The following is an 18,040-nucleotide window of genomic DNA, read 5'->3' on the forward strand; positions in this document are numbered from 1 at the left end:
ATGAAAATCTTCCATTACCACCTCCCCCAACTCCATTTCTCTGTCAGAGATAATCACTGCTAAGTTTGCTTCCTTGTCAGGTATTTTTCTATGCATTATGTATATATACACGTGCACATTTTTTTTTAAATGTGATCTTACTATATGTATTGTTCTGTGACTTTTTTGCTTCATATAGGGGTACAACATGTAGAACAACCTCATTTTTAAAAACAGTTGCATAGTACCTCAATACGGAGGTACCATAAAGTTTATGATTTTATTGTTTATTACTCTTATGACTGGTGGTGTTCTTACTGATCTTACGGTTCCAACGGGTCCCATAGTGAGGCTAACAATTAACCTGTCTTGCCTTCTTCATAGGATTGTTGTGTGAGAATCCACTTCTGTGGAATAATGTGAATGAAAGTAGTATATCAACTATAAAATTGCTCCTATGCTTATTTGTCAAATATTTATTGAAGACATGCTATGTGTGAGGAACCAGCTTGTTGCTTATAGCAGTGGGTTGTTTCATTCCTATTTTGTCTTTAAACAATTTCTAGCTGAAACTTAAATGTTTTAATCATATATATGTAATGAGGTAGGTTGGTGTTTAGGCCTCAGGCAGCATAAATATTTACCAAATCATTTGAAATATGTAACAAAGGCATTTGTTCTAAAGAGTAGGTCTTTTTATTGGTTTATGAACATTTAGAAAATTTGACCATTCTGCATCAAAGTTAACATCGTAGTTTTTATGCTTTATTTCTGGTTTAATTTTGTGCTTTAGGGCTCTTGGTGGTATCGCTCAATACGCTATAGTGGAGACCAGATTCTAATACGCACAACACAGATTTATACATACTTTGTTTATAAAACCCGAAATATGGATATGAAACGTAAGTAAATTTAAGTAACTGTGATATTAGATTATTTTCTGAGTCATTTATGTAAAATTGATATATATTCAACTGGAGAAATTCCATTTAATAGTTTTAGGGATATTCAGTTCATTATAGCTAAAGTTGGAGGAAAATGCTAACACCTTTTATCATATGTCTTAATCTGTAGTTCTGTTATTCCCATTTTACTCAGCTATATGTATATATCAATACATATTTTTTTCCCTCCAGAAATTTTATGGTAAAACTTCTTGTGGGCTAATTTTGTAATAATACCAGCTAACATTTCTTGAGTATTTGTCATTGCCGGGCATTGCTAGCCACTATGCATATATTAACTCATTTAATCTTTGTATGCCCCCATAAATAAGTGCTGTTTTTAAGCACATTTTATAGATGAAGAAACTGAGCCCAAGGGTACACAGTAAGTGACAGAGCTAGGATGGAACTCAGGTAATGTGGTTCCCAAGCCCTAAACCAGTACATATATACTGTGTTAATCGTGTAAAGTATGTAGAGGTCTTGGGTGTGTTAAAAGAAAACTGCCAGAATATTTCATTCCCAGAGTCTTATTTCAAAATTCATTATGAAAAAAAAAAAGTACCATCCTAAATAACTTTCTTTGATCCCATAAAGCTAGCATTATAAATTTTATCCCTGGAATATATAGTGTTGCCTTTCAGAATCACTGCTCTGTGGAAATCATACACATTTCCCTTCCCTTCCTTTAAGAAAAAAAAAAAAAAAAAAGAAAAGTAAGTTTTAAATTGTGCCTCACTGGAGGATGCATTTTTGTTCCAAAACCTGAGTGGACTTTTTCGTATTTCATATTTGCCAATTTTACCACCTTTCTTGGTAGTGAGAAAGAGATTCCTCAGGATCATATGACTGTGTGAGCTGATCTTGTGTTTCTGAAGAATGAACTGATCTTATATTTCTGAAGAATGAGCAGATCTTTTATTTCTGAGGAATGAGTGAATGTTACCTTCCCTTATGTACATGTATGACTCTTGCTTACACTGGATCGAAATATTAATATATAAACATTCTCCCTTATGAAACTGTTTCATGCTTGTAACCTGTTTTAATGTGTTTTTTGGATCAGTGATCTTGATTTCTATTTCATTTCTGAGGATGGTACTTGGCCTTTCACAATTAATTCTATCAGAAAAGCTTTGTTTAGCTGGTGGGTTTGGTTATATATCCTTGGTTTTAGCATTGGCACCATTTATATAGCTGTCTTAGTTGTTTTCATTCAAACATTTGAGGGTAGTAATAGTAATAGCTCACACACATTACTATGCTGACTGTGTGTCAGGCACATATGAAGAAACTGAGGCCCACAGAGAGGTGAAGAATATTGTTCTAGGTCATTCAGCTACACACTTAACCTCTGTACCGTCCTGCTTTTTGTGAGGATGTTGCATGTATTTTCTGCTGTAAGGTAAGATTGATGACTATAGTGCCAGTCATTAAAGACCTTGTATAGGCCAACGAGAGTAACGCTAATATATGTGACCTCACATCATGTGTATTTCAAGGAACACTTCCTACAAAACCCTCCAGGGTTCCATAATAAAAATTTCTGCAAATTACAGTATATTTTAGTTTACTCCAGGCTCTGAGGAGTCATGAAGTGAAGAAACCTGAAACTCTTTTTAACTCTTATTTCTCAGCTTTATTTAGCCATGGAGTCCCCGCCCCCCCCCCTTTTTTTTTTTTGCGGTACGCAGGCCTCTCAGTGTTGTGGCCTCTCCCATTGCGGAGCACAGGCTCCAGACGCGCAGGCTCAGCGGCCATGGCTCACGGTCCCAGTCGCTCCGCGGCATGTGGGATCTTCCCAGACCAGGGCACGAACCCGTGTCCCCTGCATCGGCAGGCAGATGCTCAACCACTGTGCCACCAGGGAAGTCCCCCCCCCTTTTTTTTTTTACAAAGCAGTTAGTAACATCACATAGAATACTTCCTGCTATAAATTTCTGTGGAACACATGCTTAGGTCTAGAAACAGATGCTATTTGTAGTGATTTTAATGCACCTAGTTGCTTCTGGGCCCTTAATTTGATATGTATTTCTATTTACTTGTGATAGGTAATATTGCACACATTTTAAAAAGTGAGACATTTCTTTTGTTCTGAGAGAGATTAATGCTTACTGATAGTGGAGTTCAGATGATTTTAGCATTGTATGTGATTGGAAAACTGCCTCACCCTAGGATTAATCAAGTATCATGGGAGGCAGATTAATGGGTGAGCAAATTTATTTTTCTTCATATTTCTTTTGTTTTCTTAGGTCTTATCATGGTCTTGGCTGGAGCCTCTGAATTTGATCCTCAGTATAACAAGGATGCCACAAGCAGACCAACAGATAATATTCTAATACCTCAGGTTAGGCCTGTCTCCCAAATTCCTTGATAAACATTTAAATATATAAAGTTAATGCTTTTTTAAGTATACATTTTAAAATAATTATTTTATTTACTCTAGCTAATCAGAGAAATTGGCAGCATTAATTTAAAGAAGAATGAGCCGCCACTTACCTGCCCATATAGCCTGAAGGCCAGAGTTCTTTTACTGTCTCATCTTGCTAGAATGAAAATTCCTGAGACCCTTGAAGAAGGTATTTGTGATTCTAATATCTGTAGGGTTTTAGTGGTACAGAAGAGGTGGATTTAATTAGACCTCGTGGTGCAGTGTTTTTTTTGTCACTGTTCTTTTTTGCTCAATCAGATAATTACTCAAGGACCTTTTAAAAACAAATCTATAAGCTACATACATAATTACTTCACAAATTCTTTGAAGGTATTAGTAAGTCAGATGTTTTGGCAAATGTTAAAATGTTGTATTTCAAGGTGAGAGAATACTCTCTATGAAAAATGTTAAGTCAGTTGCAGGTTATACAATAATTCCCGGTGACTTTTAAAAAAGGATTTTGTAAGCCTTTTGGGGCAAGAAAAAAAATGGATTTTGACAACAGATGTGTCAGTCACCGCCACCAGTACCACCATCATACTCCAGCAGTAGTTACCAATGAAATGTCTGTTTAATCTTTATTTAAAGCTTCATGAGTACTTGAAGCCATCTATTCTACTTAAAAGAAAAGCAGTGGATTGGGACAGTGGTGTTTCCAGGGATGTCATGAATTTGAGTGTCATCTCTTTTCACTTGCATTATTTCAATTGGAAGTTTTAAAAGAAAGTTATTATCCTTAGGGAATTTTCTTTCTGAATGAACCACCACCCCTCCCCCCCCACTTTAAGCCGATAATGCAATCAAATGCCTTTGAAAACAAGGTCAGTTGATGCTCAGTGATTAATGATAGGATAGGCTGCTTATGATGGAATCAAGGAGTGCTATTTAGGCATTGTTTATTGAAGTTGCAAGTTAACTAGTAATTCTGTTCCTAATGTTCTGTACAGATATGAAACCATCTCAATTTTTACCAATTATCTAAGAAACAGGGAACAGATTTTTTTTTAGGTTGAGTACCAACCCCAATGGATGATCTTAATGGTTAACTATTATATGCAGTATAAATGAAAGTGTCTGTCTCCCTCCTCCTCCTCTCTCCATTTAGTTGACATTTATTCTCAGTCTTAGTCTTTGGACTTAACCATAATTATACTTATAAGGATTTAGGTACACAAGAAGAAGAATTTTGAAGTTCTTAAATTAGTAAGATTATAATTAAATTTAAGATCAAGGCTATTTCCAAGAAAAAAGGTAGGGAGTAATTTATAAAGCCCAAGACCACAATATTAAAAGTTTGCCTTTGAAACATCTAATTTGAGGTAGGGTTTTCTGATTGATTTTTGACATAGTGCTGCCGACGAGGAACTATTGTGTTCAACCTGTAATATTCTGAGGTCATGTGAAAAATTTGTGTGACAGCTTAAATTTAGCATTCGTCTTGGATTACAGGTGATAAAGATGTTTTAATCATAAAAGAAGAATGATTTGTTTCAGGTGTTTTATTGTTTTGCAGATCAGCAATTTATGCTGAAAAAATGCCCTGCCCTACTTCAAGAAATGGTTAATGTAATCTGCCAACTAATAATAATGGCCCGGAGCCGTGAAGGTGAGGAGGAAGCATAATTATGTTGTACTTTTTCTTGCAAGCACATACAGATGACACTTCATAGTTTTAAGATTTTTGGGTGCTTAGTATAATTCTGTCTGTGAGATGAATCAGTTTTTCCAGTTTTGTTCATGGTTTTTCTTATTTCTTTCCTGTATTTTTCATATGTAAAGTATGGTGACTTATGTTTTTTGAATTTAATTTTTCATTGTTTTATTGTTATTTATTGTTATTTATTGTTTGCAAAGATTTAAAATACCCTTTTCCTTCCTCTTAGTAGTTTTAGAATTAGGTTAACAATGAGTTTGAAGTAATTCTTTAAGTGATGTGATGATGATTCATCTGACATGTAGTGTTTTTTACATAATGGAAAAAAGAACGAGAGAGTTTATTTATGGTCAGTAATGGAAAGAGAGACCCTTAAAAAAGAGATACTGGTTGTGTTTTGTTGTTATGGATGATGTCAGTTTTTGGCATGACATCAGTATGTGCATTTGACCAAGTTTGTGTATTTTCTGTGTCTTACCCAGTAACTTTTAAAGGAAATTCGACACTGTGATCATAAAATTTGAGATGTTAAGGATGTTCACATGAATTTGTTTTTGTGATGAATTGTGTACTCCTGAACATATAAAAAGTCCAGACCTGTGTTTGCTTTTCTTCTGTTCTTTCTAAGAAAGGGAGTTTCGTGCTCCAACTTTGGCATCCCTGGAAAACTGCATGAAGCTTTCCCAGATGGCTGTGCAAGGCCTTCAGCAGTTTAAGTCTCCCCTTCTGCAGCTCCCTCACATTGAAGAAGACAATCTTAGAAGGGTTTCTAATCATAAAAAGGTAATTTGCTACTTTAAAATTAGTTTTAAGCAGTTTGTCCTGTCACTTAAAGGTAACATGAATGAAAATTTTTCTAGAAATGGTTACTATGAACTTAGATTTACAATGTTTTAAACTCTAAAACTATCCCTCAAGTGATTCTGTTAATACTTTCTTGATTAGGTAGCTGTTATAATATTTTACTACTGTAGTGGTTTACTTTGGGGGTCAGTGCATTTTAGCAGTCAACACTTTCTTTGTTCTTTATGTTGCCAAAAATAAACGTACTAAGTAAAAATGCACTGTATACGTTCCATTTATTTCATTCGTGGCTTAAAGTTCGGGTAATAGTTTATTGGTTGAGTCTGAGCAAAAAAAATGAAGCATTCAAAAAATAAGTAGATCAAATACAGATAATTCTTATTTAGAAAATACAATCTGTATATAGATTATGATAATAAATCTTAAGATATTTCAGAAATGTAATATAAATGAAAACTTGAGGAAATATAAGAAAAAGTGGAATGAAATTGTAATTTTGGTAGGAGATTTTAAACATTACTTTGTATATATTGATATTAGACAAAGTAGGCAGAAGATAGACATTGGATTTGATAGTGTTAAGGTAGAACTAATAAATATATATTAGAAATTTGCATCAGAGTTCTCTCCTTTCGAGTAAGTGTGTTACTCTTATAAATTTGATCACATTTTAAGTCATAATTGTAAACTTGAGAATTCAAAAGCAGGCATTTCACATGCCTCATGAGCTAATCCCTATCGGTGAAAGTAAAAATTAATAACTGGCACCAAATACTCAGAAATTAAAAAACCCTCTCCTGAGTATCCATTTAGCCAGGCTGGGCTTTACTGCAATAACAGATAGCTGTATTTAGAAAATAACAAAAATGAGAGTATTGCATAGTAAAACTTAAGGGTGCATGCAGCTGTTACATGGACATAAATTCATACTCTTCAAGGTTTTTATCATTAAAATTAAAAATAAAGGTCTGCAAACTGAACAAATCATATGACAGTCATTCTTGCTTGGGTCAAGAGTTTATATGAATGTTATTATTTTTTTCCTCTAACTTTATTTTTTTCTAATTAAAAAAAGTAGCTGTGTATTAACTTTGTAATAAAAAAAATTCTTAAATTTAAATTTCCTTGGAGAAAAAGGCCGTGAAATGCAGTGAAGTTGTATTTTCTGCTTTGAAATGTATATAATCTTAACATTTTTCTAAAAGTCTTTGGATTTTGTTTTGGTAAACATGCTAATAATTTTCCTTTTATGTAAAGTTATATGACTTCGGGATTTATTTTCTTTCTCTCTCTTTTTAAATTTAGTACAAAATTAAGACTATCCAGGATTTGGTGAGTTTAAAAGAATCAGATCGTCACAATCTATTGCACTTCCTTGAAGATGAAAAGTATGAAGAGGTTATGGCTGTCCTTGGGAGTTTCCCATTTGTGACCATGGACATAAAATCACAGGGTAAGTGGGAGGTTTCCCATTGCTTCCCTTTTGATAGATTGGCTTTTGTTTATTTGGCTCAAGGTCCTCAAAACACTTTATTTAATAACTTTTAATTAGACGTTGCAGAACTGTAGTTTACCTGTCAGATTTGCTGTGATGGAAGATGTTGTATACTTATTAGTTTTGAGAACCCTACTTTTATTATCCTCCTAATGGGCTTAGGTTTGAGGATGCTTCTGTTCTGTAGTTCAGCTTTCAAGAAGATCTTAACTTTTCAAAGAATGAAAGAGATTTCTAGATGTAATGAAGGATATTTGAAATATATCTGTTGTTAGTATAAGATACCTGCTTAGTTCTAAAATTAACTTTTAAAAAACCTAACTTGTTTATATTAATTAAATCTTGAAAATCACCATGCTCTGTGCCACACTTATGTGTTTTTCTTGACTTACTTCTGTCTTTGTCTGCTTGGAGTAAAAAAAAATAGAGATTATTTTTCTACCTACATAATTGTCCTGTGAGTTCCCATTTTAGAGCTGAATATAGTATCTTAGAATGGTGACAGAATTAGAGATTATTCTGCTCCATTCCTTCATTGTGACATTGTTCTGAGCTTTGACATTTACTAAGTTACCATTGTGAAAACATTCTTGGGGGACCAAGAATACAAGGATGTGTTAGGAATTGTTTCTGTTTTTAAAGGGCTTGTAGTTAAGTTTATTTTATTATTAGACTTTTGGGGATGTATGTGGCAAATGTGGTTTTAAAAAATTAAACAATTGCAAAAAACATTGCAAAAAATGTTTTTAAAGTGTTTTTCAATATAAACAATATTTTCAAGTTCTTGCCTTAAAATATCTTTACTGTTGCTCAGAATACTAGTTTTAATTATTTTATTCTTACAGGCACACATTTGTTCATATAGGTAAGATCTTGTGAGTATAAAGTTTGTACAATTTAAGAGTGACAGAATCCTATTTTTATATCACTGTGAGAGAAAGCTGTTGTAGTCCTAACATACTCTGTTTTAAAAGACTTGGGTTTGAAACTTAGCAGTGTCGATATAGCCATTTTGTGACCTTGGGCATTTTACTTTATTTCTGAACCTCAGTATCTTCTTTAAAGAAATAATAATAATGCTTCATAGAGCTGATTTAAGGATTAAATGAGTACATTGTTGAAGGCATCTACTAGAGAGCTTTTTACAGAGTAGATAGTCAATAAATTATTTTTTATTTAGTAGGTTTAAAACTCTGTGTGTTTGAAATACTGAAATACCAGGTTGATTTGAATAAGTTAGGTTTTGCTGTTTGCCTTTACATAGAGCTTGATGTTTATTTATTTATTTTTATTTTATCTTATAGTATTGGATGATGAAGATAGCAACAACATCACAGTAGGATCCTTAGTTACAGTGTTGGTTAAATTGACAAGGCAAACAATGGCAGTAAGTAGTCTGTATTTTTATGCTTTAAGAGTTATGTGTTAATATGGGGAGGGGGAAGGGTAAGCTGTGACCAAGCAAGAGAGAGGCATGGACATATATACACTACCAAACATAAGGTAGATAGCTAGTGGGAAGCAGCCACATAGCACAGGGAGATCAGCTCAGTGCTTTGTGACCGCCTGGAGGGGTGGGATAGGGAGGGTGGGAGGGAGGGAGACGCAAGAGGGAAGGGATATGGGAACATATGTATATGTATAACTGATTCACTTTGTTATAAAGCAAAAACTAACACACCATTGTGAAGCAATTATACTCCAATAAAGTTGTAAAAAAAAAAAAGTTATGTGTTAAGGCTTTTATATTCTCTCACTCTAAGTTATACATTCTCAAAGTCAAAACTGTTGTAGATTTGCAAATGTTAATTTTGCAGGTTCTGTTAGTTGTTTTGTAATTTTAAATTAATTTTTATAGTTTTCACATTAGTTTTTCACACACACACACAAAGTTGAAAAATACATTAATTCTTCCTGTGATGATTTGTTAATTCCCTATAAAACATTATAATTACAAGGTAGTGTGGGTATCATTCTTAAACTGTAAAGTGTTATACAGAGATTAATTATTGATTATTGTTGAGAATTTCATTACCTACTTTTTTTTGAATTTTTGAATTTTATTTTTTTTACAGCAGGTGCTTATTAGTTATCTGTTTTATGCATATTAGTGTATATATGTGAATCCCGATCTCCCAATTCATCCCACCACCACCAGCACGTCCCCCGCCACTTTCCCCGCCTTGGTGTCCATACGTTTGTTCTCTACATCTGTGTCTCTATTTCTGCCCTGCAAACCAGTTCAACTGTACTATTTTTCTAGGTTCCACATATATGCGTTAATATACGATATTTGTTTTTCTCTTTCTGACTTACTTCACCCTGTATGACATTCTCTAGATCCATCCACGTCTCAACAAATGACCCAATTTCGTTCCTTTTTATGGCTGAGTAATATTCCATTGTATATATGTCCCACATCTTCTTTATCCATTTGTCTGTTGATGCGCATTTAGGTTGCTTCCATGTAGCTATGTAAATAGTGCTGCAATGAACATTGGGGTGGATGTGTCTTTTTCAATTATGGTTTTCTCTGGGTATATGTCCAGTAGTGGGATTGCTGGGTCATATGGTGATTCTATTTTTAGTTTTTTAAGGAACCTTCATACTGTTCTCCATAGTGGCTGTATCAATTTACACTCCCACCAAGAGTGCAAGAGGGTACCCTTTTCTCCACACCCTCTCCAGCATTTGTTGTTTGTAGATTTTCTGATAATGCCCATTCTTACTGGTGTGAGGTGATACCTCACTGTAGTTTTGATTTGCATTTCTCTAATGATGTTGAGCATCTTTTAATGTGCTTCTTGGCCATCTGTATGTCTTCTTTGGAGAAATGTCTATTTAGGTCTTCTGCCCATTTTTGATTGGGTTGTTTGTTTTTTAATATTGAGCTGCATGAGCTGTTTATATATTTTGGAGATTAATCCTTTGTCCATTGATTCATTTCAAATATTTTCTCCCATTCTGAGGGTTATCTTTTCGTCTTGTTTGTAGCTTTGCTTTGCAAAAGCTTTTAAGTTTCATTAGGTCCCATTTGTTTATTTTTGTTTTTATTTCCATTACTCTAGGAGGTGGGTCAAAAAAGATCTTGCTGTGATTTATGTCAAAGAGTGTTCTTCCTATGTTTTCCTTTAAGAGTTTTATAGTGTCCGGTCTTATATTTAGGTCTCAAATCGATTTTGAGTTTATTTTTGTGTATGGTGTTAGGGAGTGTTCTAATTTCATTCTTTTACATGTAGCTGTCCAGTTTTCCCAGCACCACTTATTGAAGAGACTGTCTTTTCTCCATTGTATATCCTTGCCTCCTTTGTCATAGATTAGTTGACTATAGGTGCGTGGGTTTATCTCTGGGCTTTCTATCCTGTTCGATTGATATATATTTCTGTTTTTGTGCCAGTACCATATTGTCTTGATTACTGTAGCTTTGTAGTACAGTCTGAAGTCAGGGAGTCTGATTCCTCCAGCTCCGTTTTTTTCCCTCAAGACTGCTCTGGCTATTTGGGCTCTTTTGTGTCTGCATACAAATTTTAAGATTTTTTGTTCTAGTTCTGTAAAAAATGCCACTGGTAATTTAATAGGGATTACATTGAATCTATAGATTGCTTTGGGTAGTATAGTCATTTTCACAATATTGATTCTTCCAATCCAAGTACATGGTATCTCTCTCCATCTGATTTTGTCATCTTTGATTTCTTTCATCAGTGTCTTATAGTTTTCTGAGTACAGGTACAGGTCTTTTGTCTCCCTAGGTAGGTTTATTCCTAGGTATTTTATTCTTTTTGTTACAGTGGTGAATGGGATTGTTTCCTTAATTTCTCTTTCTGATCTTTTGTTGTTAGTGTATAGGAATGCAAGAGATTTCTGTGCATTAATTTTGTATCCTGCAACTTTACCAAATTCATTGATTAGCTCTAGCAGTTTTCTGGTGGCATCTTTAGGGTTCTCTATGTATAGTATCATGTCATCTGCAAATAATGACAGTTTTACTTCTTCTTTTCCAATTTGTATTTCTTTTTCTTCTCTGATTGCCGTGGCTAGGACTTCCAAAACTATGTTGAATAATAGTGGCGAGAGTGGACATCCTTGTCTCGTTCCTGATCTTAGAGGAAATGCTTTCAGTTTTTCACCATTGAGAATGATGTTTGCTGTGGGTTTGTCGTATATGGTCTTTATTATGTTGAGGTAGGTTCCCTCTCTGACCACTTTCTGGAGAGTTTTTATCATAAATGGGTGTTGAATTTTGTCAAAAGCTTTTTCTGCATCTATTGAGATGATCATATGGTTTTTATTCTTCAGTTTGTTAATATGATGTATCACATTGATTGATTTGCATATATTGAAGAATCCTTGCATCCCTGGGATAAATCCCACTTGATCATGGTGTATGATCCTTTTAATGTGTTGTTGGATTCTGTTTGCCAGTATTTTGTTGAGGATTTTTGCATCTATATTCATCACTCATACTGGTCTGTAATTTTCTTTTTTTGTAATATCTTTGTCTGGTGTCGGTATCAGAGTGATGGTGGCCCAATAGAATGAGTTTGGGAGTGTTCCTTCCTCTGCAATTTTTTGGAAGAGTTTGAGAAGGATGGGTGTTTAGCTCTTTAAATGTTTGATAGAATTCACCTGTGAAGCCATCTGGTCCTGGACTTTTGTTTGTTGGAAGACTTTTAATCACATTTTCAATTTCATTACTTGTGATTGGTCTGTTCATATTTTCTGTTTATTCCTGGTTCAGTCTTGGGAGATTATACCTTTCTAAGAATTTGTCCATTTCTTCCAGGTTGTCCATTTTATTGGCATAGAGTTGCTTGTAGTAGTCTTAGGATGCTTTGTATTTCTGTGGTGTCCGTTGTAACTTCTCCTTTTTCATTTGTAATTTTACTGATTTGAGTCCTCTCCCTCTTTTTCTTGATAAGTCTGGCTAAAGGTTTATTGGTTTTGTTTATGTTTTCAAAGAACCAGCTTTTAGTTTTATTGATCTTTGCTATTGTTTTCTTTGTTTCTATTTCAGTTATTTCTGCTCTGATCTTTATGATTTCTTTCCTTCTACTAACTTTGGGTTTTGTTTGTTCTTCTTTCTCTAGTTCCTTTAGGTGTAAGAGATTGTTTATTTGAGATTTTTCTTGTTTCTTGAGGTAGGCTTGTATTGCTAGAAACTTCCCTCTTAGAACTGCTTTTGCTGCGTCCCATAGGTTTTGGATCATCGTGTTTTCACTGTCATTTGTCTCTAGGTATTTTTTGATTTTCTCTTTGATTTCTTCAGTGATCTCTTGGTTATTTAGTAACGTATTGTTTAACCTCCACGTGTTTGTGTTTTTTATGTTTTTTTCCCTGTTATGGATTTCTAATCTCAAAGCATTGTGGTCAGAAAAGATGCTTGATATGATTTCAATTTTCTTAAATTTACTGAGGCTTGATTTGTGACCCAAGATGTGATCTATCCTGGAGAATGTTCCATGCGCACATGAGAAGAAAGTGTAATCTGCTGTTTTTGGATGGAATGTCCTATAAATATCAATTAAACCTATCTGGTCTATTGTGTCATTTAAAGCTTGTGTTTCCTTATTAATTTTCTGTTTGGATGATCTGTCCATTGGTATAAGTGAGGTGTTAAAGTCCCCCACTGTTACTGTGTTACTGTCGATTTCCTCTTTTATAGCTGTTAGCAGTTGCCTTATGTATTGAGGTGCTCCTATGTTGGGTGCATATATAATTATAATTGTTCTGTCTTCTTGGATTGATCCCTTGATCACTATGTAGTGTCCTTCCTTATCTCTCGTAACATTCTTTACTTTAAAGTTTATTTTATCTGATATGAGTATTGCTACTCCAGCTTTCTTTTGATTTCCATTTTCATATCTTTTTCCATCCCCTCAGTTTCAGTCTGTATGTGTCCCTAGGTCTGAAGTGGGTCTCTTGTAGACAGCACATATATGAGTCCTGTTTTTGTATCCATTCAGCGAGCCTATGTCTTTTGGTTGGAGCATTTAATCCATTCACGTTTAAGGTAATTATCGATGTGTATGTTCCTCTGACCATTTTCTTAATTGTTTTAGGTTTGTTTTTGTGGGTCCTTTTCTTCTCTTGTGTTTCCCACTTAGAGAAGTTCCTTTAACATTTGTTGTAGAGCTGGTTTGGTGGTGCTGAATTCTCTTAGCTTTTGCTTGTCTGTAAAGCTTTTGATTTCTCTGTCGAATCTGAATGAGGTCCTTGCTGGGTAGAGTCATCTTGGTTGTAAGTTCTTCCCATTTATCACTTTAAATATATCATGGCACTCCCTTCTGGCTTGTAGAGTTTCTGCTGAGAAATCAGCTGTTAACCTTATGGGAGTTCCCTTGTATGTTATTTATCATTTTTCCCTTGTTGCTTTCAGTAATTTTTCTTTGTCTTTCATTTTTGTCAATTTGATTACTTTGTGTCTCAGCGTGTTTCTCCTTGGGTTCATCCTGCCTGAGACTCTCTGTGCTTCCTGGACTTGGGTGGCTATTTCCTTTCCCATGTTAGGGAAGTTTTCAACTATAATCTCTTCGGATATTTTCTCGAGTCCTTTCTCTCTCTCTTCTCCTTCTGGGACCCCTGTAATGTGAATGTTGTCACATTTAATGTTGTCCCAGAGGTCTCTTAGGCTGTCTTCATTCCTTTTCACTCTTTTTTCTTTATTCTGTTCCGTGGCAGTGAATTCCACCATTCTGTCTTCCAGGTCACTTATCCGTTCTTCTGCCTCAGTTATTCTGCTATTAATTCCTTCTAGTGTATTTTTCATTTCAGTTATTGTATTGTTCATCTCTGTTTGTTTGTTCTTTAATTCTTCGAGGTGTTTATTCTTTAACTCTTCTAGATCTTTGTTAAACATTTCTTGCATCTGCTCAATCTTTGCCTCCATTCTTTGTCCGAGGTCCTGGATCGTCTTCACTATCATTATTCTGAATTCTTTTTCTGTAAGGTTGCCTGTCTCCACTTTATTTAGTTGTTTTTCTGGGGTTTAATCTTGTTCCTTCATGTGGTACAAAGTCCTCTGCCTTTTCATTTTGTCTGTCTTACTGTGAATGTGGTTTTCCTTCCACAAGCTGCAGAATTGTAGTTCTTCTTGCTTCCGCTGTCTGCCCTCTACCTGCTTCTTTTTAGTCAATTCTTGAGAATTTACCCCCTTTTATTTTTATTTTTAAAAGTACAGTAAAATTAGCTTTTTTCCCCCTAATTATGTGAAAAATTCATGCTCTGTGGGGGAGAAAATTTAGGCAATGCAGAAAAGTATAGGAAGAAATTAAAATCACCTAAAATTCTACCTCTCTGAGATCATCAGGTTTTTTTTTGTTTTTTGGGGTTTATTTTGCGGTACGTGGGCCTCTCACTGTTGTGGCCTCTCCTGTTGTGGAGCACAGGCTCCGGATGCGCAGGCCCAGCAGCCCATGGCTCACGGGCCCAGCCGCTCCACGGTATGTGGGATCCTCCCGGACTGGGGCACGAGCCCGTGTCCCCTGCATCGGCAGGCAGACTCTCAACCACTGCGCCACCAGGGAAGCCCTGAGATCATCAGTTTTGATGGTCATCCCTTTAGCTAGCCTAAAGCATGAATACCCACAGAGTTAAATGATATTTTTATCATGGATCCCTTATCTCACCCCTGCTCCCTCAGGAAACCTCCTTGTCATACCCAGATGACCAGAATTCAGTCTTGTGTAAATCTTTTTGTATCTTTCTCCATGCTCATGTTTACTATCTGGACCTTTTCAGTGCCTATATGTACATGCATGTATATGTATACTTGTGCTTTTCTCATTCTTTTTCATTAAATCCAGTCATAATGTATATGTTTCCTGCATCTTGTTTTTCTCAGTTTCTGTTACATATTTATATTACCTCCCAAGCCAAGTATAACTCCCGTGTTTCAACTGTAGTCGTAACTCATTTTTAATAGACTGTAGTATTTAAGCTCAGTTTTATTCAGCCAGTGGTAGATTTTAGCCTATTCTACCCTGAGATCTATTGACATCTGTAGGAAACCTATGCTATGTTTAAAACCCATGTCTAAAACCTCTGGTAGGAAAAGCATATTTTGTAGTAGGACATATCAAATCAAAGATACTGATTTTATGGTAGCAAGTGGTAAGGAAGCATTTGTATCATGGACTCTGGATGAGAGGTGCCTCCTGGGAGAAGAGGAAGCTCTAAGCCAGTGGCCCGGATTGGGTTTAGAATCTAGATTTACACTGCCCACAGGCTTTGAAATTCCCAGCCTGAGAAATGAGCACAAAATTGGCCTTGGGCTGTTGACACTTCTCAGGTAATTAGTAAAAGAAAAAGAAAAAGTGCCCTGGAGTAAGGGAAAGAATCAAGTATTTATCTTTCAGTTCTTGCATCAGTTGTATCTCAGAATAATTAAGCATTAGAACCCAACTAATAAGTGAAGAAATGAAGTAGAGATGATAGAATTAGGCTAGAGGCTGGCAGACTTTTTCTATAAAGGTCCAGTTATTAAATAATATGTTCAGCACATCCCTGGTGGCGCAGTGGTTAAGAATCCACCTGGTAATGCAGGGGAAATGGGTTCGAGCCCTGGTTCAGGAAGATCCCACATGCCGCGAAGCAAATAAACCCGTGAGCCACAACTACTGAGCCTGCACTCTAGAGCCCACGAGCCACAACTACTGAAGCCCGTGCGCCTAGAGCCCATGGTCCACAACAAAAGAAGCCATAGCAATGAGAAGCCCACACACCAAAACAAAGAGTAGCCCCCACCCACCGCATCTAGAGAAAGCCTGCGCTCAGCAACGAAGACCCAATGCAGCCAAAAAGAAATTAATTAATTAATTTAAAAAATATTGATATGTCCAGTTTTTACAGGCCATACAGTCTCTGTAGCAACTGCTGAACTCACAAATGGGCATAGTTGTGTTCTAATAAAACTTTGTTTAAAAAGCAGACAGTGAGCCATAGTTTGCTGACCGATGCATTAGGCCAACAGTTTGAGCCCAACAGTTATTGTTTTCACTTGTTAGTTTTAATAATTCTAGGGAGTTTATGAAACACAACCCACATCACTTGTCATCTTCTAGTATAGATTCTTGCTAAATTCTTACTGGATTTCAAATCCTAAATTTATAGCTTCTGCACTGATTCTAAATGGATTATTTGGTGGGTGGGTATGTCTTTAGGATATGTAGATTTGGTGTTCCACTTCTTAGTTATATCTAAGTTATATCAGTTATATCAGCAATATCACTTACAATCATAAATAAACTAATATTGGTCTCATGAAGTTTCAATGTTAGAGAATAATGTAATATATTCAAATTCTCATAACTTTAGAATAGTCATGTCTGATTACTATTAGAATAAAAGTAAAAATTTAAATTATGAAATATGACTGACTTATGAGTTTACATATTTTAAGGCATTGCATTTATAAATTTAAGTAGAATGTACTTCTCAAAATATATTCAAGACAGATGTGAGATGTTTCAGAAGGTAACTTTTAAAGCGTCATTTAGGGCTTCCCTGGTGGCGCAGTGGTTGAGAGTCCGCCTGCCGATGCAGGGGACACGGGTTCACGGGTTTGTGCCCCAGTCTGGGAAGATCCCACATGCCACGGAGCGGCTGGGCCCGTGAGCCATGGCCGCTGAGCCTGCGTATCCGGAGCCTGTGCTCCGCAACAGGAGAGGCCACAACACTGAGAGGCCCGCGTACCGCAAAAAAAAAAAAAAAAAAAAGTCATTTAGTGATTGCTAAATTTGCACACATACATCATTTAGTAATCGCTTCAAGTCTCCTGTCTATCCATGGTTTTGTCCCCACCCCCTGCAATTGTCAGCAGTTAAAAAACTTACTGATAATATATGTTGAAAGATTGCTTTATTGGAAAGATAAATATAGGTTGACAGGCTTTATATTTTTCTTCTCGCTACCTGTAGGAAGTATTTGAAAAGGAGCAGTCCATCTGTGCTGCAGAGGAACAGCCAGCAGAAGATGGGGTAAAAACTTCAGTTTTCCTATCTATCTTTCATGGTGAAAGAACTGTTTTGTTTAGTTCTCTGATTTATATTGCTGTGGGAGAGTAATTCACTTTACTACAACATTTATTAGTTTAGCCATTTCCATCTAAAACTTACTATGACTTCCAAATGAAACTAGTGCTACAACTTCTGAGTGTGCATGTGTGTTGTGATTTACAGCAGGGTGATACTAACAAGAACAGAACAAAAGGAGGATGGCAACAGAAGAGTAAAGGACCCAAGAAAACTGCTAAGTCAAAAAAAAAGAAACCTTTAAAAAAAAAACCTACACCTGTGCCCTTATCACAACCAAAGCAACAGAAACAAAAGCAGGCTAATGGAGTCGTTGGGAGTGTAAGTTTATTATCTTATGTAAAGATTATTGCTATTATCATCTTTATTGAGGTCTAACATACACTAAAATGTTCAAATCTTACATGTACATCTCCTGAAGTTTTACAATTGTGTGTACCCATGATACCCAGATCAAGATATAAAACCTTACCAGCACCCTAAAAGGCTCTCTTGTACCCTTCTCAGTCAGTGACCCCTCCATCCACCCCCACGGCCTTCCCCACTATTCTGACTGTTAGGACCATAGATTAGTTTTGCCTGTTCTTAAAATTCCTGTAAGTGGAATTGTTTGGCTGCTTTCGTTCAGCGTAGTGTCTTTGACATTCATCTGTACAGTGTGTAGCAGCAGCTGTGTGTGTGTGAGAGAGAGAGAGAGAGATTCCA

General features: G+C 35.7%; 1 protein-coding gene across 1 annotated transcript in view; it reads left to right on the plus strand.

Moving 5' to 3' along the window:
• The window catches only part of SEC63 (SEC63 homolog, protein translocation regulator), a 65,415-nt gene that overhangs the window by 34,619 nt on the left and 12,756 nt on the right, over positions 1 to 18,040 (plus strand). Inside the window, exons 8-16 of the mRNA XM_060115075.1 lie at positions 773 to 881; positions 3,176 to 3,270; positions 3,370 to 3,502; positions 4,868 to 4,960; positions 5,637 to 5,791; positions 7,118 to 7,265; positions 8,612 to 8,694; positions 17,222 to 17,281; positions 17,483 to 17,656. Coding sequence (XP_059971058.1) covers positions 773 to 881; positions 3,176 to 3,270; positions 3,370 to 3,502; positions 4,868 to 4,960; positions 5,637 to 5,791; positions 7,118 to 7,265; positions 8,612 to 8,694; positions 17,222 to 17,281; positions 17,483 to 17,656 — 1,050 coding nt within the window. The remainder of the gene's footprint in view (positions 1 to 772; positions 882 to 3,175; positions 3,271 to 3,369; positions 3,503 to 4,867; positions 4,961 to 5,636; positions 5,792 to 7,117; positions 7,266 to 8,611; positions 8,695 to 17,221; positions 17,282 to 17,482; positions 17,657 to 18,040) is intronic.

Source organism: Mesoplodon densirostris, chromosome 12, assembly GCF_025265405.1.
Source record: "Mesoplodon densirostris isolate mMesDen1 chromosome 12, mMesDen1 primary haplotype, whole genome shotgun sequence".
In the NCBI taxonomy this organism is placed as follows: domain Eukaryota; kingdom Metazoa; phylum Chordata; class Mammalia; order Artiodactyla; family Ziphiidae; genus Mesoplodon; species Mesoplodon densirostris.